Here is a 25,618-nt window from a genome sequence, read left to right as displayed (position 1 = left end):
CTGTACCTATGCAAAAACAATCCCAGAGGTGCAGCTGTCACAGAGATGCCATATGCAAGCTTTGATTTTGCCAGCATCTAAATATGAATAGACGTTGAGGTCTTGGGGCTGGCAGGACAAGTTTCTATACCTCGTTTACGAACTGATGTTGCACTCATTTGGCAGCCACCTGCCTCAGACCTCCCTTAATACCTGGAAGTTGGTCAGTTGAACTCATTCCAGCAGTGACCGTGCGGGATGGCCCCATGCTTGTGTACTGCTCAAAAATCCTCCTGATGCTATGGGGTAAATGGAACTTAGAGGGGAGGAAAAACTTTCCTTTCAACCTCCTTGTAAAAGTACGTTGCATTTTCTCAGAAATGACATTCCCAGTGATTTCCATCGTGGTTGTTTGGAACATTTGTCTGCATGTGTATATACTGAGTGGCACACGAGCATCCTCCCTGCACCCTGGCACTGCTGGGATGTAATGCACCAGCCCAGTTTTCCAGCTGGATGCTGGTGGGAGGGTGGAAAGGTGCTCCTGGCTCTGGGGCACGGCTCACGGGGCACTTGGAGCCATGCAGAGGTTGCCTGGGGGAGGACGGGGTGAGGCCGCCCTGGGGCAGGTGGGGGCCCAGGGCCCTTCCAGTCACCCAGCTCCAGCCCGGCCGCAGCAGGCAGTCTGCTCGTGTTTTCTTGGGTTTTTGTTTTGCTGCTTGTAAGGGAAGGCTGTGGCGGGGGGACAGTGTCCTCTAGTTAAAGGTCAAGCATGTTTTCTTTAATTCAATACAATTCGTTATCTACTCCATCTGAGCTTCTGGGCACACACATCCTCTCTTCTGCCAAGTAAACACAGGATATGTGCATGGCAGGAATAGCCTTTGTGAGACATTTTGGCCATGTCAATCCTGCTGTTGTAAACATCGCTTTTCAAGGGCTCCTAAATCTACTCCCTTGAGAGAAAAATGTGGCACACGCTCTCAGAGAGAAAGCTAATATTGCTTTGGCTGCTGATTCTCTTTCTGTAGGAAGATTCAGCCTCCTAGATTGTCAATTTGACTTTACAGAAGTGTAAAACCAAAACAAAATGAACAACTGAGGTGCCACAAGCCAGCACTAGAGGCTGTGAGCTTTGCCTGTGTTGCTAGCAGGAAGCGCTCTGCTCGTGCGTGTGTGTGGCAGAGCTGAGATTTGGACGGGCTCCTGCTCCCCGCAGACAGCTGAGATGTTGGCATCTTTCTGTCCTCCCAGAAACCCAGCCTGTCCCAGTGAGCCTGTGTGCGAGGGAAGGTGTGCCAGTGTGGCGAACACCCTCTCACAGGAACCTCAGCACATTTATCATCTTGAAACAGCCCGTGGAGTTGTGATAAATGCAGGGAGGTTTTATTTCGTGTCAGAACCTTTAAGAGCCTATCCTCCATTTGGTATCACTTCAGCACTGTGAAACACAACAAAAATTTGTTTTTCTTTCTTCTGCTTTTATATATTTTTTAATCTCCTCTATGTTTTTAGGAGATGTGATCTTCATTACAGCTATATGTCAGGAAATTGCTTTATGTCAGCTTGGCTTTTTATCCTGCTGGTGGTGCTTTACTCATCCAGAGGTCACACGCTCTACTCTGAGAGAGGGTTAAATCTGCTAATATGGTATTGCAAACCACCCAGAAATGAATGTGGTAGCTAAAGGTAATCATGAGATTGTAAAAAATACTTGGGATCCTTTTTTTTTTTTTCATTTTGAAGTGATTGATTGATTGATTCTTTACGGTGCGCTCAGCTGATGTTTTCAAGTTTCCTACCAGGACCAAGAGATATTCCAAACTTCACAGCTGCTTTTTAACATGAAAGCTGCGATAACTTTATGCTGATGGGACTCCAGCAGCTGCATTTCAAGAAAACATCAAGCTTTGTGATGTAAGTTGTGAGAGCTGGCAACATTGCAGATACTGGAATGGGCTCCCTGTTTGGGATGGGACCCAAGCAGCGTGCACCGCTGCCCTGAACCAGCTGCTGCGACTCCTTCTGCAGCTGGCAGAGAGAAACAGGCTCCTCTGCTGCACCATGGGGAGAGGCTGGTCCACTAAAATGCAACGGCCTGCAGTGGAGAGAGCTCAGTGGACACTTTGCAGAAACCTAAAATGTCATGGAGGTGATGGTTGTGTGGTGTGGCAGCGATGTTGTGAGTGGCCAGGAAGGGGATAACTCCCGATGTGTCAGACACATAAAGACAGTCGCAGCCCCACTCCTCTGCTGGTGTCTAAGCAGCAGCGATCTTAATGGACTCTGTGTTCGCTGCTCTCTTCTCCTCTGCTGGGGGAAATCAGGGAAGCTCCCTGAAGCTTACAGACTCACAAAGCTGGGTGTCAGGTGCGGGGCTGCCCTGTGCAGTCAGTGTCTGAAAGCTTATGTTGCTTTCCTCCACGTTTGTATTAAGGCAGCCGCACTGGGGGTTTTTCACTTGGGTTTGCATTGCATACAGAAAATTAAAACATCTTTATCTATTTCATTACAGATTTATGGTGTTTTACCACTATCCAAAGTCTTGCTGTGCTTAAACAGTGAAGTCCTGCCTAATGCTGCTGATCCATCTGACCCTTGCACCTGACCAACTGCAGCCGTGCTATCAGGGCAGGCTGCCTTCAAAGCAAAATACTCCGGTGGACATGAAAGAAGACTGCAAATGGCTCATCAATGAGTAACCTTTCTGTGTGATTCAGCCTTGCAGACAGCACCTTCCCCCTGAAGGAAGCTCCTAATGCTGCACATGTAGAAGAAATCTCAGTACTGAAGTCAACGCTTTGATCAGTGATTGCCAAGCTATGTCTGCACCTTAGAGAAAGAAAATCCTTTATCTGAGTTTGTAACTCTTGGTTTATCTTGGCGCTGTAAAGAAAGCTGTGTCAACCATATCTTAGTTTTGCTCTGTTGAAGAAAACCCTGACTATGGATTTCCCCTTCTACCGGAGACTGCATGCACTGCTTAACCAGAACTGATTATACTTCATTTCAGTGAAAGATGAGAAAAAACTATGAAGCCAAAGCTCCCCTTGCACTGCATAAGAGAGGCTCTTCTGAACTTTGCAGATGCTAATTAATGTTAGTTTGAAAGAGACATCTTCCCTTGAGATTAGACTCTATCTTCAGTACAATATAATGACACAGATTAGATTTAACTGTGCTTTTATGGATTCAAATTAGCATTAGTTTTGGAAAGATATGACATATAGTCATGGTGCAACATCCATCTACCTCCCTGTGGGAACACACTGAGACTGGTACAGCTGTAATGCTGTTACTATGCTTCAGGAAAAGCAATTGTACTTGCAAAAGTCTGCAGAATGAACCAAGGTTTTCTCTACAAAATTCCAATTTGACAGAGATTGCTGTTGAAATCCAAATGATTTAGAAGCCAATACTTTAATGAGCACTGGGTTGCAGTTTTAAACTCATTGGCATGAGGGAACTGAGGGTTGAAGATGAAATCTGTGTGAATACAGTGGGGATGTACTTCCTAGGGATTCAAACCTACCGGGATTGAGAATTGGACAAGTGCAGCCTCTGTTAGTCCAGGACTCAGGGTAGAGCATCCTCTTGCCCCGCAGGATCTTCAGCTTTGTAGATTTCAAGACTTTCTTGATCTTCACATTGACTTCAGCATGGGAGCCCTTGTCATGCGCTGACAAGATCTTCGTCTTTATCACTGAGAAGATAGGAATTAAAAAACAGCAATATATAAATAATTTACAGTGGTCTTTTTTTGTGTCTAGTGCAGGTCCGGGTGAAACGGTCAGACAAATGACTTTGTTACACTGGCGTTAGCAGGATGCCCCTGGCTGGGGAGCACAGCTGCAAGGGGGATGCCCACGTCCCCACACCTGTGGGCAAGGACACCGCCCGCTGGTCTGGCCACGGCCCCTGGACTTGCCACGCAGGCAGCGGGAGAGGTCCCATGACCTCATTTTCAAAACTTGTGAGGGCCAAGATTTCCCCCAGAGCAAGCCCTGGTTTTAGGGATGGGCCTTGAGGCTTTGCAGGGCTCTGGCCAGGCAGATGAGGCAGCAGGCAGGGATGTGAAGGGCTGTCCCCATCCTGCCTTGGTCCTCCTGCTTTGAAGAACCGCCACATCCAAATGCAGAGACTGAGATGTTGGTGGGGACTGAGGCAAATCATGGAGCATTTTTTGCTCACGGATACCCACAGGCACACCCCAGTCATTTGGTATCCCCTGTGGGGTGGGGTTAAAAGCGGGGCACCCCGTGACTGCCAGCAGTCCCCATGTGGTGGAGGCTCAGGGCCCAGGTCCCACACATCAGCCAGCCCTGGACCACACTGATGCCTCCAGTGGCGCTTTATTCAGCACTGCACATTATGAAGCACGGGAAAACCTTTCCTCCTATGGTATGGCCTCCTGGAACTCGTGATGAGCCCCATAATTCATCTGTCTCTCCAGCTGAGCTGACACCTTTGCATGTTGAGTGATGAAAGGGTGGGAAGCCTGAGTGCACTTTAGATAAGATTTATGAACTTGGGTTTTTTGTGCCTTTTTTTTCATTTCTTATCTTTTTCAAGATTAAACACAGTCACTATCGCAGCCAGGAAGCAAAGCAAAGCAAAATCAGATTTTTTCTAATATCACTAAGCCAGAGCTATATTTCAACAACTCGCGGCCCCTTGAACTTCCCTTTGTGGGCTGCTCCGCAGCCTGCAGAGGTGTGGATTATCTCCCTGCACATTTTCAACTTTAGTGCAAGACGAAACAGGTGCAAGAAACCTCTGGAAGGCTTTGACCGGAGGGAGTGCTGCACAAAACATTCCTTGCTCTGCAGCAGTATGAGGGAGGTGGTTCACTGGCACAGACCAGAGAGGTCTTGGGAAACAACGTGCCTCCTCTCATTCATTCAGATCCAACGTGCAATGCCCACGCCACCCCACTGCATCAGCTGAGCTCTGCTGACAGGGTGAAGCTCCCAGTGGCTGCCAGAGCTGTCTTCTCTGTGTTGTCTTCTGTGGTGATCCCTGTCTCTCCTTCCACTCAGTGTAAGTCAGATTTAGTGGTTTCTAGACCATGTGTGGGGCACCTGGTCTATACAGAGATTTTCAATGACTCATTTTTGTTAACAGTGCTCAGGGCCCTTCCAGCTCTTGCCTTCCCATGATTTCGGCACAAGGGTACTTTGGTAGCAAGAGGGGCACTGAACAGAGCAAGGTGCTTCACCCAGCTTGACTAGGCACCACGGTATCTATATTCCTTGGGAAGGACAAAGATCTGTCCCCATGGGACTGCAGGGCTGACATGCTCTGTTGCTGAGTGCGTGCAGAGATGTCAGGGGATACAGGGGCTTGGGACACTGCCTCCATTATCCCCCGTACAGTGATAAGTGCCAGACTGTGTCTGTATGCTGGAGTTTGCTCTCAGGGGATGCTGCTCCCCTCTGGCCAGCTGCAGATAGAGGTTTGGTCCATACCATGCCATACTTCTGCAGGACCTCCCTGTAGGCCCACACCACCTCACCACAACTCACCGTAGGTGTACTTCATCCCACAGAAGACCTTGGGATTGCCCAAAACTTGCTCTTTACATTCGCATTTACCTGTGGGAAGAAGATGAAGCAAATGGCTGTGAATCATGCCTCCCAGCAGGGAGCTTCTCAGGGGTCATGAGCAGGTAGGAGACCTCTGCCACCACCAGTGGTGAGTTATGTGGGCCTGGCTGGGGAGAAAAGGAGGTGTCGGAAGTGGCCGCTGTGATGCGCAGGATCACAGACACAGCCCCCATGCTACAGAAGGGGCTTGGCCACATCACCAGGACCTGTCAGGGGTTTTCATGCGGTCCACAACCCCCTGCAAAAAGCCCTGTTTTCAGATCCAGGCTGAACACACAGCCTTGGTCCGAGGGCAATCATTCCTTGTTTACAATTTGAAGAGAAGGGAAACAAAGGCCTTATTATGTGGCCTCAGGATGCAAATAACATGCATGTCTTTCCCTGTGGTATTTTCCACACTGTAATGTACCAGACACGATTTTAGAAGGAAACGTCGCAGAGGTTAAGGCAGATTAATGACTTCCGTGATCTTAGAACAAAGAATAACATGACATACTTATTTATGCTTCAAATTAAGTTGCCTGGACAAATGATGGAGCTCTCTCCCCAGTTAACTCGATTATTGTATCTGTAAGATTTTATCATGCCACTCTCAGCAAACGCAGGAAATTACACCTGCCTGCTTGGTTGTTTCGTGGGAGGCCGAGGCCATCAGCAGCCACCAGGCCATGGCATCACCTCGACCAGCCCAGCAGGGCATGGGGCAGGAGCCTCCCCAGCTGGATCTGCACCTGGAATACCGGGCAATGGCGACTCGCACCCTCAGCACAACCCATGCCAAAGCGGGGCCTAGCGGGGCGCTGGGCACAAGCTGGCTGCTGGCGGAGGGATGGGGCAGGGGCAGGCGGGGCCCTGGTCCTACCGGAGTGCCGCAGCGCCGAGAAGCCCTGCTCGTCCTCCCAGCCCCAGGCGGGCTCGCTCTCGTTGAACGCCGGTGGGAAGGGAAGCGCTTCCTGGTGCCAGCTGGTGTCTGCGCTGCTGGGGGAAAGGGAGAGGGTCAGCCATCCTCCTGCTGCCAGCAGAAAGCAGTGTAACTAACAGCCCGTGCAGCTTTGCTGTACGTCTTGGTGGTGATAAACGCACACAAGCGAAAGGGATGACTGAGGGTTGTCAGAGTGGGCCATGAATCCAGTTTTGGTTTAAAATCTGCTACAGGTATTTCCATGCTATAAATATCACCAGTATGGTAGAAAAGCGTGCTATGAGATCCAGGCAGCGGGCTATCATTCAAACACACTGCCTTCTAGAAATCAGAGCTCGACCACCCAGAGCAGTCGATGCAAGCTGAGTTGCAACAGCAACAATATCGAGCCTTTGGTCTCCGTGTGCTCAGGTCTCCCTGAAGCTCATGAAAAGGAAGAAACTATGAAGGGTACGGGAAGCACCCACTACATTCACACCAGCACCAAGCGCCAACAACACCACCACAGCAGTGCCCACCACCCAGAAGAACCACAGCACCAACGCCCCCTCCACCCCCAACCCCAGACAGCTCCAGATGTGGTTATTTCGCACAGCGGGTATTCCTCAGATGGCACATGAGCCGGGCAGGAGCCTGCCTTGTGCCAGGGGGCGGCCGGGACCCCCCACTCACCTGCTGCTGCGGCAGTCGCCGGTGCGAGGGTGGCAGCTGCGGGCGCAGTCGCAGGGCCGGCAGCCGTCGGTGCCGAAGCCCCAGTAGCCGGGCAGGCAGCGGTCGCAGCGGGGCCCCGCCACGCCGGGCTTGCAGGGGCAGTCGCCGGTGCTGGGGTCGCAGAAGGTGCGGGGACCCAGGGGCAGCGCGGCCGATCCCAGCGGGTGGCAGGAGCAGGCTGCGGGGACACCGCGGGGGGAATCAGTCATCGAGTACCAGCGGCTCCCTGGCTGCCAGGAGGTTAAGAAACCCATGCCCAACAGTCATTTTAATTAAAGTCTGATATTCTTTAAAAGCCATCATTTCAAAATATTAAAGGAAAAAGGATGAGGACACCGGCAGCCCAAAGATGCGCTTTTGTGCACGCTCTGAGGCATGGGGCACGGGTCTGCAGAGCACGTGTGACCAGCTTCTCCCTCAGAACAGTGCCCACTGCTCTCCTGTCCTCCCCTGCGGCCCTGACCGCAGAGAGATGAACTGGGAATGCACTGGGATGTGCTGGAAGAAATGACCACACTCACCAGTCAGAAAGGATACCCTAAAATAGGTGGTTTGAAATTTTCCTTGCCTGATTCTCATTTTTTTTTCAGCAGAAGCATAATTCATATCCATTGCAAAACTAGAACTGTTTTCTCCCCTAAGATATTAATCTTTTTAAAAATCAGAAATACGGTTATCAAAAATGCAAGCCCAACGCGGGGAGGCTTGTGGCATCATCCTGCAGCCGGGCCAGGTCTCTGACCACGGCACCCGATGGTCAGCCCCTTGTGTGATGACAAAGGGCCCAGCTGGAAAAACCTCTCTGGGCAGGGGAGCAGCCGCACAGAGCACACAAACCACAGCTCCATGAAACCTCTGGCATTGCTGTGTGTTCGAAAATCATTAAATTTTGGTGACCCAAAAGATGAAATAAAAATAAAAATCCCCTGTGGAATACTAGAATACTTTTGTCTAAATCTCTATGTACATAAAAAAAATGGATTTCCTGAGGAAATTTCATTTGGAGGGAAAATTTTCACCAAATTCTAAAAATATTTTTATTTTGCAACTGTGAAGGCAATTAAGCAGAAAGGCCACTGCGTGTGACACAACCCCGTTTTCTTTTAAACTACTTACTGCTGTGCACATATATCTAGTTTTGATCTGATGACATGTCTGTGGTTTCAGGGCTTTGACATATCTGGAGTGCAGTTTCAAAATATTAAAGGATGAGTTAATATTGGCAGTCAACTTAGAGGAGACTGCAATTCCAAAACCTTTGCCATAGTAATCCCCAAATTTTCCCCACCCTTTCCATTCCCAAACAAATATAATTATATAAAATTAAAAGATTAGAAAGCCTCTCTACAAACTGCATAACTAGCTGCAGGCAGTGAACTCTGGTACCTTTAATAGTATAGTTTTCAACAGCGCTCAGCGAGAGTCGCATACCTTTCTCCTGAAGTCTGTGAAGTTTTTTACACCTGACACATGTATCTAAATGCTCTGTTTTCCTCCTAGATGCAGTGGGTATTTATGGCATTCCTCAGCCCCTCCAGGGGAAATGCTGAGCCTTGACACTCTCCTGTCCCCATGCTGCCAGTGCTTGGAGAGAGGGAATCCAGTCCTGTCTTGGTTGAGTTTCAGCTGAGTTTCACTCCCAGCCCTATTAGTGTTGGTGCTTTTTATGTTTCAGGCGTCACTTTTTCATATATTTTTTTTTTTCTCTAATGGAAAATTTAATGGCAATGACAACACCATGGCGAGGAAAGAACATTAAATTTACAAAAGTCCTTATGAAAAATGCAGTCCCTATGGAAAATGCACCCACTGTCCATGGGCTGCCGGGAGCTAGGGCTTTTTGGTCCGGATGACACTGAGAGGATGCACGGGCACAGAGCACGAGTGCCAGCACGAGGCTTGGAAACAGTGCCCACATGCACACTGCTGGCACCCCTCCGGGGTGGGCATCACTGGGCTGGGACTAGGGAAAACCTGCACAAGCTCCGTCTGGTCGCTTTCCTTTCCATTCATAAGCAGCAGCAGCATTAAAATGGCACTTTTCCCCGCTGCAATACATGTGGCACGAGACCTCCGTGCCCATGTGAACGGAAAACTGCCCATCCCTGCTCCCCGATGGGGACTGAGAGGTGGCGAGAGGGATTCCTGCAGGGGTGGCTTTTGCCCCCCGACTGCTGATACTGGTGTGGTTTCTCGAGCTGTCAGCTTGCCTTTGGAAATGACAAATATTTACCCTCAAAAACCTACAGTTTAAAAGCAAAAATAAACTCAGCAGCTATAAAAGCTGATTTATTGTCTGTAATCATACTGTAGCTGAGGCTTAAAAATTCATGGGGGACATAAAGAAAAGGACCGATAGGTATGGCAGGGGGAAAGAGTCATCTGATTGCTCTTTTAAACAGCAGAACGTCTTGTTCTATCTGGTACACACCTACTCCTGAGCAAATATTATATACACTCTTTGCCTACAAGAATCTTTAAAGTATCCTTAGAGATTATGGCTTAACAACTCCTTTATTTACTTTGACCTTGGTATTTTAAAATTTTCATCGCTACTCCACGGTTGAGCAATAACAGGGGTTTGAGCCAGAAGCAAGTAAGCAACGCCGTGGCCTTCCCTGAAAGAATAACTGGGCATCTCCCTTGTCCCTTGTTATTGCAAACCACGGCACGGTCCTTGGAAATGTTCCAGCCGAGGGCTGTAATCAGTCATATAATTTAATTTAACAGTCATTAGTCATTCGCTGTTCAGCTGGAGCTACGGTAAATAGCCCTAACCTGCTACAGGGTTTGGAAAATGCCGTGGTGGGAGAAAAAACCACCACTGCCCTGCAGTCTGGCCAGGGCAGCCCAAGGGGTGAGAGGGCTCGCAGGCAGCATGCAGCATGCACCAGGATGGATGCAACAGGACCCTCCTGGCAGCCCTAAATCAGCCAGTGGGAGTCCAGGAGGGAAACTGAAAAGGGTCTTAGGGAGGAGAACATCTGTGACGGGTTCAGAAGCCCAGAGAGAAATGATCTGTGTGTTTGTAAGTAATATGATCTTTGAAGGGACAGCATCCAGATATTCCCTGCATTTTCACAGAAACAGTTTATGCTGGGGCAAGTTGCCTCCCTGAAATGCTTGAGTACTTTATGCTCTGTAAATTGTCAAAAAAAAAAAAGAAGAGGAACAAGGTAGATGTACTTGAAAACATCCCTCAAGCTTTGAGTTTAAGTGTAGGATTTAAATGTCGTTTTTACTAATGAGATTCCAAAATAAAAATTCTTTGCATAAGTTCTGACAATAATTGCTGAGGGAAAGTATCTGATGTTTCAGATATGGAGATGCGGGACTTCAGTGTACACAAGTAGGTAAAGAGACTTGAAAAAGTAATGACATTCACGGTCTAAAAAAACAAATTTGTGTACATAATGCAGCAGTGAAACAATTATTTACAAAAGTAATGAAGACCGACGTGATTCCTTCTGCAATGCCTCTTCGCTTGTGTTCCCGTGTCTCCCTCCATACCCACCTGCTGCCGTGTGGGCGATGCTACTCGTCAGCTGCACCCCGCTTCAGGGGTCGCGGCAGCACCGAACAAGGAGGCACGCAAACATGAGGCAGCTCTTGCTCTCCAAAAATAGCAGGAGAGCCAATGAATCATCTTTCTTCCCTCCACCCCCAAGCTACAGGGATCCTCAGGAGGGATTTATCAACAGCATCTGCAGGCTTTTGTCCTGCAAACTTCTCCATTGCTTTTTGCAGACATCATCAAAAAGGAATTCAGATCCTGAGAGCTCCCCAACCCTCACTGAAACAAGAAGGCTCCTCCAAGTGGGAGCAGGAAGATCTCACCTTTCCTTTGACACCCTACTTAGCAGAAGCAATTCACTACCAAAAGGTTGCCGACTTACGTTTGCAGGCATCGGGGGCGGAGAAGGGCTTTCTCAGGTCCCGGTAGAAGCCCGGCTTGCAGCGCTGGCAGTGCTGCCCTTCCGTGTTGTGCTGACAGTTGTCGCAGACGCCGCCACTGCGGTTGCCCGATGCCAGCCATGCATCCATGTCAAAATGACAGGTGTCGGCATGCCCGTTACACTTGCACGCTGGGACGAAGCCAGAGGGAACAGAAAGACTTGTTAAGGCAGTGAGAGATGTTGGTTCATAGAAGAGAGACGCAAAAACCTGAACCATGTTTTGGAATGGCAGACGTGGCCTATGAACCTGTTATTCATTCACATACGTGAAGTATCTTCGCATTTTCATTCACCCCCTAGAAATGACATGCAAGAAAAACGAATGTCTTCAACTCTTGTTTCCCAATATGAGGGCAGTAGGGTGGTCAGACCAGCGCAGGGAGAACCTCCCATGCTCACTGGTACTGCTAGGGGGGATCCTTCTCACCCCACCTGAGAAATCAGCAGTGCCCCATGCAACTTCCACCACCTGCGTGCCATCAGGAGGTGCCCTGCAGCTGATGGAGGGCAGAGACAGGTGGAGGGGAGGTGTGAGGGGGGGTGAGCACCCCTTTTCCCTTCGCTGCCAGTGATGGACATTCAGATGCCCACACGCCTGAAGTCAGAAGCCAAGTGGGACATACTGCACCCCCCTGCAGCAAATGCTGCTTCTGGAAGTAAGGGCTGCACTGCCACTGCCCTGGGGAACTGCAGCGAGGTGCGACTGCAGCCCAGCACCAGGAGGCCATACCTCCCCAAAACGTGCCTGCCACAAGGCTGGCTCCCCATGGGCACCAAAGCACCCATGTGAGGGGCAGTCTGCCCGCGACAGAAGACCACATCTCGAGGAGTTGTGCTTGAGGTCGAGCAAACGCGCAACACTGTCACGTGAGGATGTCCCAGCAAACAGGGCCGCCCCACCCCACAAACGCACGGTGGCATGGGCTCTCCCCCTGCCCCTTCACCACCCGAGCATCTGCTCTCTGGGAAACGTGTAAGGAAGCACAGGAGGAAGCGTTTCACTCCTGCAGAAGCTCAGGGACACCGCTCCCGGCCGGCCACTTACACTGGCACTCCCTGGGGGCTCCGGTTTTGCCGTCGGCAGCCTGCCAAGGGCGGTCGTTGTAGAGCGGGGCACAGTGCTGGCAGTGCGGCCCCGCCGTGTTGTGCTTGCACATGCACTTCCCGTGGACCTGGGGGGGAAACAGAGCGAGGTCACCCGCGGCAGCGCCCGGCGCGTCCCTGGGCACCGGCAGCGCCCGGGCACGGGGGGAGCCGTGTCACAGGGACGGGGGCGAGCACAGAGCCTGTCCTGGTGCCCAGAGGCAGTTCTGCAGTTATACTTTCGGTTAGATTAGTACTTGTGTGTTTGTGTGTCATACTATCGTGTAATCCTTTTTTGATCTAAATAGATCACCAGCAGAGTTTCCAGCTGCAGTACGAGTTTCCAGGAGAGATTAAAAGAAGCCAAGGTCCAAAGTATCCTTGGGAAACACTGTCAAACCTTCCTCTTTTTCTCCCTCCCAAACAGCGAGACACCTTTGCAATGCTGCAGCAGCAGTGCTCACCATCTCGACACCGATTGCCAACACCAACAAGCACAAGAAAAAAGAAATGAAAACCCCAGGAACATAGATACCTACTCGCCCTTGCCCCACGGGGAAGAACTGGAGACAGCACAGAGACCGTGAGGGACTATACTCAGATACCTTCATGACAGACAGGCAACTGACCAGCTAGAGAGCGCAGTGCAAGGGGGTAATTAGAGATGAAAAGCCAGCATAGCAAGCCGGGTGCCAGCTGCCCGGTCAGCCGCTGGCATTCATCACGCTGCTGGCAAATGCAAAGAAAACAGGACGCAGCCAGAGGGCAAGAGCGGCCGGCAGCCCCCAGACGTGACGGCACGGAGCCCGGGGCGGCTCAGCACTCCCAGCCTGCCGAGCCCTGACCTCCCCCCAGAAGAGGTTTGCTTCTCAGTGCAGTTTCACTCAGAGCCCCTCTGCTGCCCGTTGCCTCACCACCCCGCTGCCCCTTCACCAGCTGCGGGGAACACCACAGCCAAGGGGATGCAGCAAAGGGCTCCGCTTCCCCTGCTGCTGCAAAACGCTGCCTGCCACGCTGTCCGACCCGTGGTCTGGCGTGCTGTTCCTAAACCTACAGGCTGCTGCTGAGACCCACCCCGAACACACTCCTGTGAGAAACCCTAACAGCAAACAGCAGAGGAGAGGACCTTGAGCACCCAGTAAACAACCCCTGCTCGCTGCGTAGGTGCACACGCATGCACGCCACACGTGCTCTTGGCTAATGATGACTTTGTGGCTGTTCTCTTTTCATGAACAGATTTCAGCTCCCGTTGCACGGGGGTCAGAAATAACCAGTACAGATAACACTCCAAAACTGGCCTTGAAAGTCCTTGAAAGACTTTTCAGCAGCAACGCAAATAGTGAAACCTTTTGAAAACCTTTCAAGTGGTCCTTTCCTGCCTTATTAAAATACCTGGATCATTGAAGCAGGGACAAGTAAAATACAGTATAGCGACTAGACGGCGTAAGCAACGCACAGATACAGACAGAATTTGACAGAACGCAAAAGTGTCTGAGCTAAAGTGGCAAATGCTAAGATAACACTGCTTTCTGTGCTATTTTGGCCTCACTGCAGATATTCATTGGTCTGTCTGGCTTATCCAAGTGAGGTCACCTACACGCTTAAACGTGTGATAACGTGTGAAAAGAATGAGAAGCAAATATAGAAAGGAAACAAAACGTATTTGCCGATGGAATATTTAATTCTCAAAGTGTGTCTCGTGTTTTTACATTTTCATTTTTGCCACCACTTCTAAACATCCTTCTTCAAACTCTCACTGCCCTGAATTTACACCCCTCCACAAAACTTCTCTCTCATATCTGCTTCGGGTAAAGTCCAAGCCAACGTTACAAGCTACTTTACACACACTTCAAAAGCATCTAGCTGCATGGAAACGGAAATCTGTTAAACCAGTATTGCCTGCGGTTAGTGCTAACCCTGCCATGCTAGCCTGAAGCACATCTGAGGCCAGACAAATCCTGCAGCGTGCTCCTCACCAGCGTGCCCTGCTGCTTGGGCAGAGGCACCCACCAGGGCCGGGACGTGCGTGATCAGGAGGGGAAGGCACCCTGAGGCTGCCAGAGGTTGCTGCAGTCAAAATCAGGTGGTCCCTCGGTGCTTTGGTGAGAGTGAGGCCAAAGCAAGAGAGGCATGGGAGAGGATGTGCAGATGTAAAAAATAATAATTAAAAAAAGACCAACAGTCTGTGGTGGGGTGCTTCATCCTGCCACTGCAAGGGCAGTTTTATGGGCTCGGGGGTGTGGAGGGTAGGCAAGTGGGCTCTCTAAGAACCTGACACTGTTTAGTTAATACCTTTTTTCCCTATTCCTTTTTTTCCAGCAATGTAATGAAAGTCAGACCTAAGTACTTCAAAAACCTTGCCTCAGGCTGATGTATTTATTCTCTTTCAATAGCATTATAATGATTACCCCCCAAAACAGCTCTGCTTTAAAACCCTCTCCATCCTAGCTTTATCCCATTGAAAAAAAAAATCTCTTTTTTCTTCTACATAATTCCAGCATGACAGAAAAGGATTTTATGCATCGGAAACAACAAAAGAGCTGCATATTAGCAAGCCTTTTCTTGTAACCCATGGGCAGACAGGTATTTTTTTGAGTTTTCAAGAAATACTGTGACAGCTAAGGACAGAAGAAAGGAGGAGAAGAGGCAGCAGAAGGAAAAGAGAAATGGCAGCAGGTGAAAAACGTCCAAGAGGCTGTTTACACCAGGTGAAAATTCACGCTGGTAAGAGGTGTGCGAGTGCCTGATGCCAGGTGAGGTGCCCTGTGCATCCCTGAGCATCTGTGAGCCAGGGCTGAGAAAGCAGCCTGACAAAGCGGTGCTGGCCCGGGGCACTTCTCTGGCATCTCGGCATCTTTCAGAAGGCAGGATGTGACCCACACGGGCTGACAGTGGAAAGAGCACATTTTTCCTCCCTTTTCATTCACCGCGATTTACATTTAACTGTAAGGCGTACCCATTTGGGGTCATTACGGAGCATTGCTAAGTACACAAACACAATTCCCAGTGTGTCTCACCGCTTTAAGCATTCACACGGCTCTTGACTCATTTAAGCAGAAAATCCTTTTCATACCATTTTTCATTTTGTCATGGGGTCTTTACATCCCCGCTCGCTTTCACACTGCTTCCCTTCTTAGCCTGACAGCCCAGTCGCAACGTCACTCATTAGAGGGCACAATGCAAACAGTGTTACAAAAGTTGACTTCTGTAAGATAAACGAGCGGCTGATTTCTATATACAAAGACAGTTGCTAGGGCATGCTTCCTTCCATAGCCTTTTGTTGCTGAATTATTACCTTCCAGCGCTTCCTTTCACACTGCAAATACATGGGCTTTTTGGTCGGATCTTATAAAATGCCTCCCCCCCTATTTATCACGTTGCAAAATGTTGCACAGGGCGAAAGAGACGCAGCGCTGAGGAAAAAACGCACCGAGTCACCTGTTACTGATTCATTCATATTACGAGAACTCACGCCTTGCACAGAGAGCCCAACAGACACACACTAAAGGCAAATCAACGTCCCAAAGACCTGATAGTCTAAATAGGCTAAATAGCTGGGAGGGGCAACAGTTTTTAATAGACTTGCTTTCTTGAAACCGTTAAAAATGTGTTATTATTATCATTTTTTACTTTCTTGGAGAATGGGCACGATACTAGCCTAGAGGAAAACCATGCCATTCATGCCGAGTCTCTAACAATGGCTTTTAAACCGTGTTGCACTCAAGCCACCGTGCCAATTTTAGAAACTCTGCCTACTGGCTGTTGCCCGCCCGCAGGAAGGTATTGTCTCCTAAAGCACCAGACAACCAAATTTATGCATGAGAAAATTCTCATATCCCATCTCGCTCTTGTGAAAGAATACAAAGTTTGTTGTTCAGGGTGTGGGGGCTGTCTTTTATTATTATTATTATTATTATTATTATTCCTTGTACAATAGGCTTCTGTCAGTGGCTCTGGGGAAGACCTTCAGCATCTTTTGATGTCAGTAACACGACAACAATTTACAGCAGCCACAGGCTGGCCACGTGGGAAGGGAGAGGGGTATTCCCGCTGCCTGGCTATGCAGAAGGGCTTTTGCACAGCAGCCTTGGACTACTAAAGAAGTGTATAAGCATATTTGCAACAGTACCAGTTTGGTACGGTAGCAGCACCACACCAAACTGCTTTAGGCACTCCTTAAGCATGTTGAAGCTTCTTCTTCCCTAGGTTGTAGTTTCCCATTTCCTTTCTTCAGATCAAAGATGCTACAGTATTGTGTAAAAGCACGTAAAAGGGGTAAAAGCAGGAGGCCCCAGCAAGGACACAGCCCTCTGAGACCAACAACTCAGCCCAACCATGCAAACCACCTGGGTGCTGCAGGACTTTGCAGTCAGGAAGGGCCAGGAAGTCTCCGAGGCAGATGAAGCCCTGCCCTCACCTTGAGACTGAACTGCAAAGCCCAGGTGAGGGACTTCTGCGCTTGCTTTCCCCACTTCAGAATCCTGCCTTGCAAGATCCTGCCTGACTCCAGGCTGATCTCTTTCGCCACCCTTGCTGTAGTTGCAAGCAGGCCATTGGGATGCTTTAGCTGATAAAGTAGGCACTGAAATAGCTCAGTGCACATCTCTTGCACTATGGATCAGCCCCCAAACCCTGTCTTTTATTGGCCACTGAACATTGGGGGGATCTCCTGTGTCTGTGAATCCTTTTCTCTACTCGCACTGTCATTTCACCATGCAATCCTGCTCACACGCTAATCCAACTACATTGCATGGTACGGTGTGAGGTGTGTTTGTCCACGCATATTTTTTTCTTGGCATGCATTGGGTGGATGTTGGCAAGGTGGTTTGGGTAGTGACCCTTTGAATAAATGATGAGGGAGGAGCCGGGAAGAGAAGGCAGAGTAGCTGTACCACCCTGACAGCTGTTAGTTGCACACCAGGGCTTTCCTGTACAAATCCTTTCTCATGGACTTAGATCCAGCAGACCTACAAGCACCCCTACGTATGCCTTTCTGCCTGAGCCTCTCCCCCCCACACCAGCAGGTGGAACTGCACATCCCATGGAGAGCCGTAAGCATCCACTGATGGCACCAGCCGCTTCCACACAGAAGCAGAAGAATTCAGGATAAGGCCCGCCACAATCACCTTTGCTGTGAGAGGAGTTGGGCTGGGAAGGACGGATATGGGGAGGTCACTGGCAAACTGCTCCGTGGTGCCCACGCAGAGAGGAGGGTCACAGAGGGGTCTGCAGCTGGACAGGGTTCAGGGCACAGAAACAAACCTCTTTTTTTGCCAAGTCTTGGCTGTTGTTTTTTGCTGTTGGGGCTAATGTGAAATAGTTTTTTCTTACAGCAACTATTAGGAGTTTGCAACGCCCACCTTTTCTCTGACCTGACTCAGAGGGATCCCAGAGGAGCCTATCCCGCCCCAGTGGACAGAGCTGGACCTGCTTCTGCTGGGGTGAAATGAGCTGTTCTTCATCCACAGAGCTACCCTGTTCACATCCACCCCCGCACCCAAGGATGTCCTAGGTCAGTATTATCTCATGGCCAAGCCAGACTTTTAGCCTCCCTTCGGCCATTCAGAACATTTTTTCTTCAGAACTGTCAGATTCCCAGCACACGATGGCCCAGCCACCGAGGAAAAATTCATACGATGGGAGGAATGCCGCAGCAGCAGGCCGGGACGAGGTCTCGAGCTGAGCGGGGCACCCTGGCCCTAAACTCACCCGGGCAGCAGCCAGCAGCGTCTCCGTATCCCTGCATGGCTTTGTCAGACTCTATCACCCTCGCTGCCGGGGCAGGTGGCCAAAATGCTTCAGGGTTCAGGAGACCTGGCAGCTATGCCTAGTGCTACCAGGATGCGCCGGCTTACAGCCCAGCAGAAACACAAATACACCACGTCCGCTTCTTCTGCTGGCCAAGCAGGCTCTGAAAATAAGCCTGCAGCTAGGATTTTGCCTCTAGGCTAAGAACAAGTGGGGGTTGAGAAAACTAGTGCATACTTTTTTTGGGAAAAGTTTCTTTTTTTTTTGGAGAAGAAGAGGAATCATAAACTCTCATGAAATTTGATGCTAACTGTCTAATTTAGGGGATGTCCTTCAGGAGTGCTCTGGTCAAAACACACACAAGAACTGAGCCAGATTTCGTATTCACATTGGGAAATGGTAATGTGTTTCCCAGCTTTTGCTGTCCCCAGTTTTACAGTGAAGGTTCTGCTAAAACCCCACATAGATACAGTTACATACAGATGACATCTCACGCTTGAATGACTGACCATAATTCTTCAGAACTGTCACTTATGTAACTGGCTTTTTCAGGTGAAATGCCGAAAAATGCTCCCTTTCTGAAATCTTACTCTCTTTTCAGAAATTTGACTTCTTCTAGCTAAGCAGCTGCAGATCCTGCAACCTTTCTGCTCACACACAGGCGTGCACATGTCATGTTGCTATCTTGGACACAACACAATCCCCTGCTCCCACCTTGGAGCAACGTGCTGGCCAGCCCCTGGCACGGCTGGGGCTCAGCCTCAGGCGTCCTGAGGTCTTAGGGTGTAAAAAGGGGCAACGGGAGAGGGAACACCTCGGCACTTGAGGAGACACCTCAGCACACCCCGACCCTCCAGCAGGTCCTGCTGCAAAGCATGGGGCTAGGTCACCCTTAGGCTGCCCCGTGCCTCGTGGGCCATGCAGAGTAAGCTCTGAGGCACAGCAGAATGAGTCAGCCTGACTGCACACACGTCACTGTTGGGACTCTTGCCACATTTATAACTGCAGTTTACTTTCCCAGTCCCCTGGGGCTGGTGCAAGGGCTTGCTGCTATTTCTTGCTTTGTTTTTCAGCGTGATTCTGGCAGCGGCTCCTTCCCACAGCACCGCCTGCTACCTGTGCACTGTGATTTCCATAGGCTATAGCTGTACTAGAAGCGTATTTGGCTGCAGTCTCTGCTGTAACTCTCAGCGGTGCTCTGGGGCACACTCCCGTGCAATTGTATCACACTGAAATAATCCCAAGTAAACAGCTCCTTTCAAAGGCTTTCACTCAGGGAACATCTGGGAAAACCAGAGCAGCGCTACTTGAAACAGGCTTATCAATCATAGCGCTGCATGCTTTCAAATTTGTATATTTTCAAGATGTTGCAAGACTAGCTCTATTAGAAGGGAAACATGATGTCTGCTTCATGTTTGAGACCATAATTTAACTCAAATGAGAGTTCCCCGAAGAGCTGGAGAGATGCCAGACCTCCTTACCTCAAGTAATTGGCTTACATTTTTATGATCTTCCCCTTTTTCACATTGTTCAGTGCAATATGTTTAATGGCCCTGGCTTTCCCTACAGCTTCTCTGCCAGCACAGACAGTCCCTTTTGGGCCAGCCAAGAAGGAAAGAAAGGACACGGCGCATTGGGGTGTCCCCGGGCTGGCAGGGTGCAGGCATGCTGCTGCTCGGGGAGGCACTGACATTGGCCTGCCACGTCTGGGCTTTGTGTCTTGGACGGTCCCAAGGGATTTCAGCTCTGAGCTCTTGTGATGGGAGTCCCCTGGAAACCAGAAAACAGGGTTTTTACCCAGAGAAGGTATTGCAAAGTGCAATGGAAAGCCTGGGAGCGAGAGCCAGCCCTCCCGCCCCTCAGCTAAGGACCCAACCCCATCTCTGAGGATGCTCCAGAAGCAACGGCAAGCGTAAGGGACCTGCTGCCATCGGGGAAGCTCTGCTCCCCCTGTCATCGAAATGCCCTTCATTTAGTACCAGTCAGATATTGTGCTGTCCCTAGTTAGCATCCAGGATGAGAAGGGAGCCAGAAACATTAGTATTTTAAGGAGCCACTGCCGCGTGCATGTACATACCACTTGGAAAACGCCGGCCGCCTTGACGGGCCGGAACCCGCTGACGGGGACGCAGCGGTCGGCGTGGCCGTTGCAGAAGCAGCTGCCCTTCACGATGAAGTCGTAGACGGCGTAGTGCGGGGCCGGCGGGGCCTGCGGGGCCGGCAGGAGGCAGGGGCAGCTCTGCCGCTCCAGCAGCCGCACGCGCAGGTTGGTCACCTTCAGCTGCGCCTGGGCTTCCGCGCTGTAGGGGTCCTGGGCAGCGAGGGGCGGCGAGAGGGCTCGGTATATCACCTGCGCAGAAAGGAGGTGTCAGCAGTGTGGGACCGTCCCTGGGACACATGTCCCCTGTCCCCCCGTGTCCCTGGGTGCACCAAGTCTGGTCCCTGTGGTGTCACCAACTTAAATTTGGCCATTAACAAACCGCAGCTCTGTGGGTGGTCATCAGGCTGGGGAGTCTTCACCGACATCTCTCCTTCCCTCCCCGCTTATTTTTTAACAAATAAAGCTTGGATTTCCAAATATTTGGCTCCTGTCAGTCCCAGGCCACTTCCTAGTGGAGAAGTGATTCGGTGTGGCAATTAGTGACAGCAAGCTGATAGTCGAGGAAACCGAGATAAGAAAGAATGAAAAGTTGGGAGCTCCAGAGGCTTAAACAAATACTTATCAGTCAGTCTTTAGTTTAACTTCAGTCTGATTGAATAGGTAAATATTGTCTCACACTGAAAATCAAGAGCACCAGATAAAAATAACTAATTTTCGTTAAGAGGTTTATTTTAAACTTGTTGGGCTGGCTGCCTGCAGTGTGACACAGAACCAGCATGTGATCCATACAGCTGCCATTCACACGAAACGACACATTTATGACACATGTATTAGTCACCAGAACTTTTAATTTATGGTTTGCGCTTTTTAAATAGTTAAATACCCCTCCGCTGACTAGCTCCTGAAGGCGTGATGAATTACAGTATTTGCAAGCACCAGTTAAATGAGGCTCTTGGCAATAGTTTGAGTGTGACACAGCCTCGTGGGCTGAGGCACTGCTTCCAGAAGTGGCTTAAAACCACCTAAAAGGCTGGGTAGTGGTGCCCCTTGTGCGGCAGCAATGAGTCTGATGAGGGGCATTACCGAACAGTAACACATTTCAAAAGGTGTCTTTTTCCTCTCTTTCAGGAGCATAGACATTTTCCCTGCTATCCCAAAATACATATTGAGCCAGTATGAACAGAAACCCAAATGAACCAAGCGATCAGGCTCTGTGCCTCTCCCCAGGGCTTGTTATTTACCCAAACGTACATCAGTGTCTTTCTGATCACATATACTCACTAGTGGCTTTGTGAACACAAGATGTTTTCAGACATGGAAAGAAAATTCCCTGGAAAATGTCCACACTGGAGACATTGATTCCTTTTTAGTGGAGATGATGGAAAATGCCTGGCTGAGAATTTTCTGTAAAATCTAGCATTTTGGGTTCCTAGCATAAATTGCATCTCAGAGAACTCTTTGTTTGTCCTGATTCAGATGGGAGTGGTGAAGGAAATACAAAAACAGGAACAAGTTATGCTAGATGCAGCTACAGACTTTCTTCTGATTATTTTTTGTTTGTTTGTTTGTTTATCAGTCCCATTTTAATACCTGCGACTGATGCCTGTAACCCTAGTAAAGGCAATACAGAGATGAAATCAATAATCCTGAGCGCCTTCGCGCTGAAGAAGTTAAATCATGCCAGTGCGGAATTCAGGGGGAGTTAGGCCACTGATTTCCATGAAGCCAGTATTTCAGCTCTGGCCCTAAATTGTTACAAACATGTCTTTTTATGGCTGCTTGAAAACAGTGATGCTAAACATGAGCCATATCTGCAGTCCCCAGGGGCTGCAAAGAGTGGTCTCTCAGCTTCTGCCCCGGCTGCCCCGTATCGTTCCAGCCGGGCTCAGCGGAGCGGCGAGCAGCACAAAACAACGGGGGAGCCTGGTCTCAGCCCTGCCACTGCAGTAAACACCCCCACTCCCCACCCTCCAATGCCAGTGGGTCTGTTTTAATAAAATACAAAACGGTCATTATAACACGTAAGTCGCCACACAAATAGCAATTCTCTGCTCTGTCCCAGCCGATTGAGTTGGAGCCCCTAGAGGCTGCACAATAAGATCAAGGACGTGTTTCCCAGCAGGATTTCCCTGTTCAGCTGTTAACCCTGCTGATTCATCCCAGCCTGTCTCTGGAGTAATCCCAGCACATCACGGGGGTGACACCGTCCTCATGCAGCTGCAGTGGGCCCTCACCCCTGTGCTGCCCAGCACCCCAGCCCCACATACACCTGCACATGGGGGCTGGCTTCCTGCTCTCACCTCTCCTAGGACTTTTCTGCCCAACTCTCCCACCGAGAGGACAGGCCCTGGGCTGCAGCATCCCGTGTATGAACGAACCATGGCTTGCACAGCACACCTGACCAGGTTTTCACACCTACAGCTCTGCCAGAAGCCAGAGGCCTCCTGAACCAAAATAGTTTTAATGGCACAGAGGAAGCGTTTAGGCAGGATTTGAGGTGAGTGCACTGCCTACGTGCATGTACATCTGGCCTTGGGGTGCTGCAAGCCCTTTGTTCCCCTGGTGCCACCTCCCTCCTGCTGCCTGGATGGGGTGTCTCTGCCTTCAAAGCCATTGTGTCTGCTACTCTTCATATTGCAAAAACACTGGAAGAAGTCGTGCCTGAGACTCCTGCCAAAGAGAGCCATGTTGTGATTACACAAAGAAGATACATAGCTCAGCGAGGTACAGGACAGCATCCTTTTTGATAAATGATGCCATTTCTGTTTTCACAGAGCAAGGCCCCTGCCTTGGAGGGATGGAGGGTGCTCCACCGTGCACAGGGAAATGCACCTACTCAGCAAAGGGAGTGATGGCACCAAAATCTAGCTTTCTGCACACAATGAGCCTCACCAGGAAGCACCGCATGGTGACCAGAGCTCTGGCTTGCCTGCCTCCATGTAAGTGCTTTATTGACAATGTGCCAAAAATTAGTGTTATGATGTTAGGTAGATGGTGTGATTTCTCCCACATGACAGTCAGCACCACACATGATAGTAAAAGGTGGGAGGATTGGACCTCTACATCAGCAGCTGTTCAGTGTGTGCATTACTACAAATTTCTATTTTGTAGAACAAGTAGGAAGTGATAAATTGAAAACTCACAGCACTTCTGTGCTGCACATGCCATAATACATCCTATCAGAAAGGTATTTTCATTTTCAGTGCTGCGAGCTCATTATAAATCTTTTGATGTTTGGGATTCTTCTTAAGCACATTCCCAGGAACCAAATCTTTGTCTCAGCTTCCATTTAAAAATAAGTATCTAGCAATAGGTTGTATCTGAGGAGCAAATGTCACTAACTAGGAGGGAAACAAAATGAATACTGTCTTCAAAACAAAATACCAAGTGATTTTCAGGGTAATGTTCCTTTGAAGCTAAGTGGAATTGTGCTGCTGTATCCCATGTCCATAAATGTGATGTTTGCAAGAAGCAATGTCAATAGAGGTGTGATTTAAGACTTGCACAAGGATATCTGCGTGGGGGGAGAAGTGTCTCTGCATAGCCAGATAGGGTGCTGAGGAATCCTCATCCCCATGAAAAACGTCTGAGGAAAAGGCAATGCTTTCAATAAAAAATGGAAATGCAGACTGAAGTCCCCGCATTAGGCCATGACCCTGCAATGTGTCCCGGTGCCAGCCGCCGCAGTGTGGTGCCCAGAGACCGCTGCCAGCCCCGGCCAGGTGCTGCCCCTCTCCCCATGTCCTGGGGGCTGCATCCCAGCCAGCCCCACAGCAGTGCCCGGCTCCCAGTGGGATGGCCGGGGCTCTATGGGGTGGCCGGGAGCACCCCATGCACACAGTGGGCTGGAAACGTGCTGCTCTTCAGCCAGGCTGCCTGTCGTTTGGGCACACAGAAACATTGACACCCCCTAATTAATTTTCACAGCATTTCAATTTCCTCACAGGGAAGCTCTGTCGTGAGCAGCTCTTCATCTGTTGATTATTTCAGATTTTTTTGCTCAAGTGGCGCAAGAAGCTTTAGCTTCTTTCCATTCCCCAGATGCAAAAATGTAGCCCTGAATATAAATAAAACGGTGGCTACGAGCATGCTGCACTCAAGTAACCACTTGCACCACAATGACCTTGATTTATAAATACATAAAAGTCCCTTTGCAAGAAGTACCCTACTATGTTTGCACTCGAAAGGCAATGAAAGGGCATCTTTATATATATATCCACAGTGGGAAGGAAAATGCTAATGAATGATGCTGAGAACAACAAAATAGGCTCTGAAGTCATAGAGACCCAAGGAAGTCAACAAAACCAATGCAAGGCTGGCCGCCAGCAAAGCCATCCACATGAGTCACGGGCACATCTCAGGCCACCAGAGCCTCCACCCGCCACAGGCCTTTGTTGAGATGCACATGGCTGCAGCGATAAAGGGGGCTCTTCGGGTCAGAAACGCCCCTGAGGTTTAAGAGACACCTATAGGAGAAACAGGCACCTGAAGAGGCAGGGTGCAGGGACCCACAGCTCTGCGTGCATGCCCTGTCCCTGTGCACTGCGCTTCCCAAAGGCCTTGACCCAAACCCATCACCCCGAGCCTGGAAGGCATCAGGAGATGGTTTGCAAACAGCAATAAACAACAGCAGTAAATAACGCAGAAGGGGTAAGTGGATGGGGGAGTCAACGAGCGTGGAAACAAGCCAACAAACAAGTAAAACAGTATAAATAAAAGCAATGAACAAATATTAAAAACATCACCACACTTTTATTTGGTTGTAAAACCCAAAACAGTGACACTGCATGAAGTGGTCTGTGGTTTCTTTCCAACATTTTTCTTCATGGGTGAAGAAATTCGCCTTAACGTCCAATCTAAACCTCCCCTGTTGCAACCTGAGACATCTGCCATGTTCCTTCCTTGGCTGTTCCCAGAGGGGAGAGCTGTGTCTGCAGAGCAGTAGAAGCCTCCTTGTATCTTTTAGGTTAGCTTCCTACTGAAATAGGCTTTATGCCATTACTCCATCTGTGTATCCATGCAGCTGCTTATCAGTCTGCTCTAAAAAATTTTGAAACTACTAGCTAACTTCAACCATACTTGACAGATATCTTAAAAGCATTAAGCTCTTACAAGCTTTACAGAAACAGTCTTGGTCCTCCACAGAATCAAACCTGGTGGACTCCTCTCTCTGTGAAGGCCATTAGGACCCTAGTGCTGGGACCCTCTATTATTCAGTGTATTACCCCCACAACAAGAAAAAGAGCTAGTAAGAGAAAAACCCACACATATCTGTGATGTGCTGTGCTCATTTCAATGACCTGAGGCTAAAAAAAAAGACTCTTTGCAGGTGCTGTAAATAATTCAAATGATGTGGGAAGTTGATCAGCCTAAACCAGGCAGGTGGCACCCACCAGCTCCTCCAGCATACAGCTTTGCTTTTCTGCCTGTGGGACCACGTGGGCTGCAGGGAGAAAGAGCCTCTCTGTTTCTTGGGGAAAGGTCTGGCCACCCCCTGCACAAGCACATTCAC

At 49.5% G+C, this 25,618-nt stretch overlaps 1 protein-coding gene across 2 annotated transcripts in view; it reads right to left on the bottom strand.

Moving 5' to 3' along the window:
* NTN4 (netrin 4) overlaps nt 1-25,618 on the bottom strand; it is a 38,665-nt gene that overhangs the window by 1,835 nt on the left and 11,212 nt on the right. The window contains exons 3-9 of one of the 2 annotated variants that reach the window (XM_035551744.2): nt 20,083-20,355; nt 12,220-12,346; nt 11,115-11,303; nt 7,180-7,396; nt 6,448-6,563; nt 5,505-5,573; nt 3,512-3,682 (exon numbers count right to left, since the gene is read on the bottom strand). In XM_035551744.2, coding sequence (XP_035407637.1) covers nt 3,512-3,682; nt 5,505-5,573; nt 6,448-6,563; nt 7,180-7,396; nt 11,115-11,303; nt 12,220-12,346; nt 20,083-20,355 — 1,162 coding nt within the window. The remainder of the gene's footprint in view (nt 1-3,511; nt 3,683-5,504; nt 5,574-6,447; nt 6,564-7,179; nt 7,397-11,114; nt 11,304-12,219; nt 12,347-20,082; nt 20,356-25,618) is intronic. The other variant, XM_035551745.2, reaches the window with a different exon arrangement.

This window comes from Cygnus atratus, chromosome 1 (assembly GCF_013377495.2).
Source record: "Cygnus atratus isolate AKBS03 ecotype Queensland, Australia chromosome 1, CAtr_DNAZoo_HiC_assembly, whole genome shotgun sequence".
NCBI classification, from domain to species: domain Eukaryota; kingdom Metazoa; phylum Chordata; class Aves; order Anseriformes; family Anatidae; genus Cygnus; species Cygnus atratus.
Note: the sequence above shows the minus strand (reverse complement) of the source record. Positions and strands in the feature narration are given on the sequence as shown.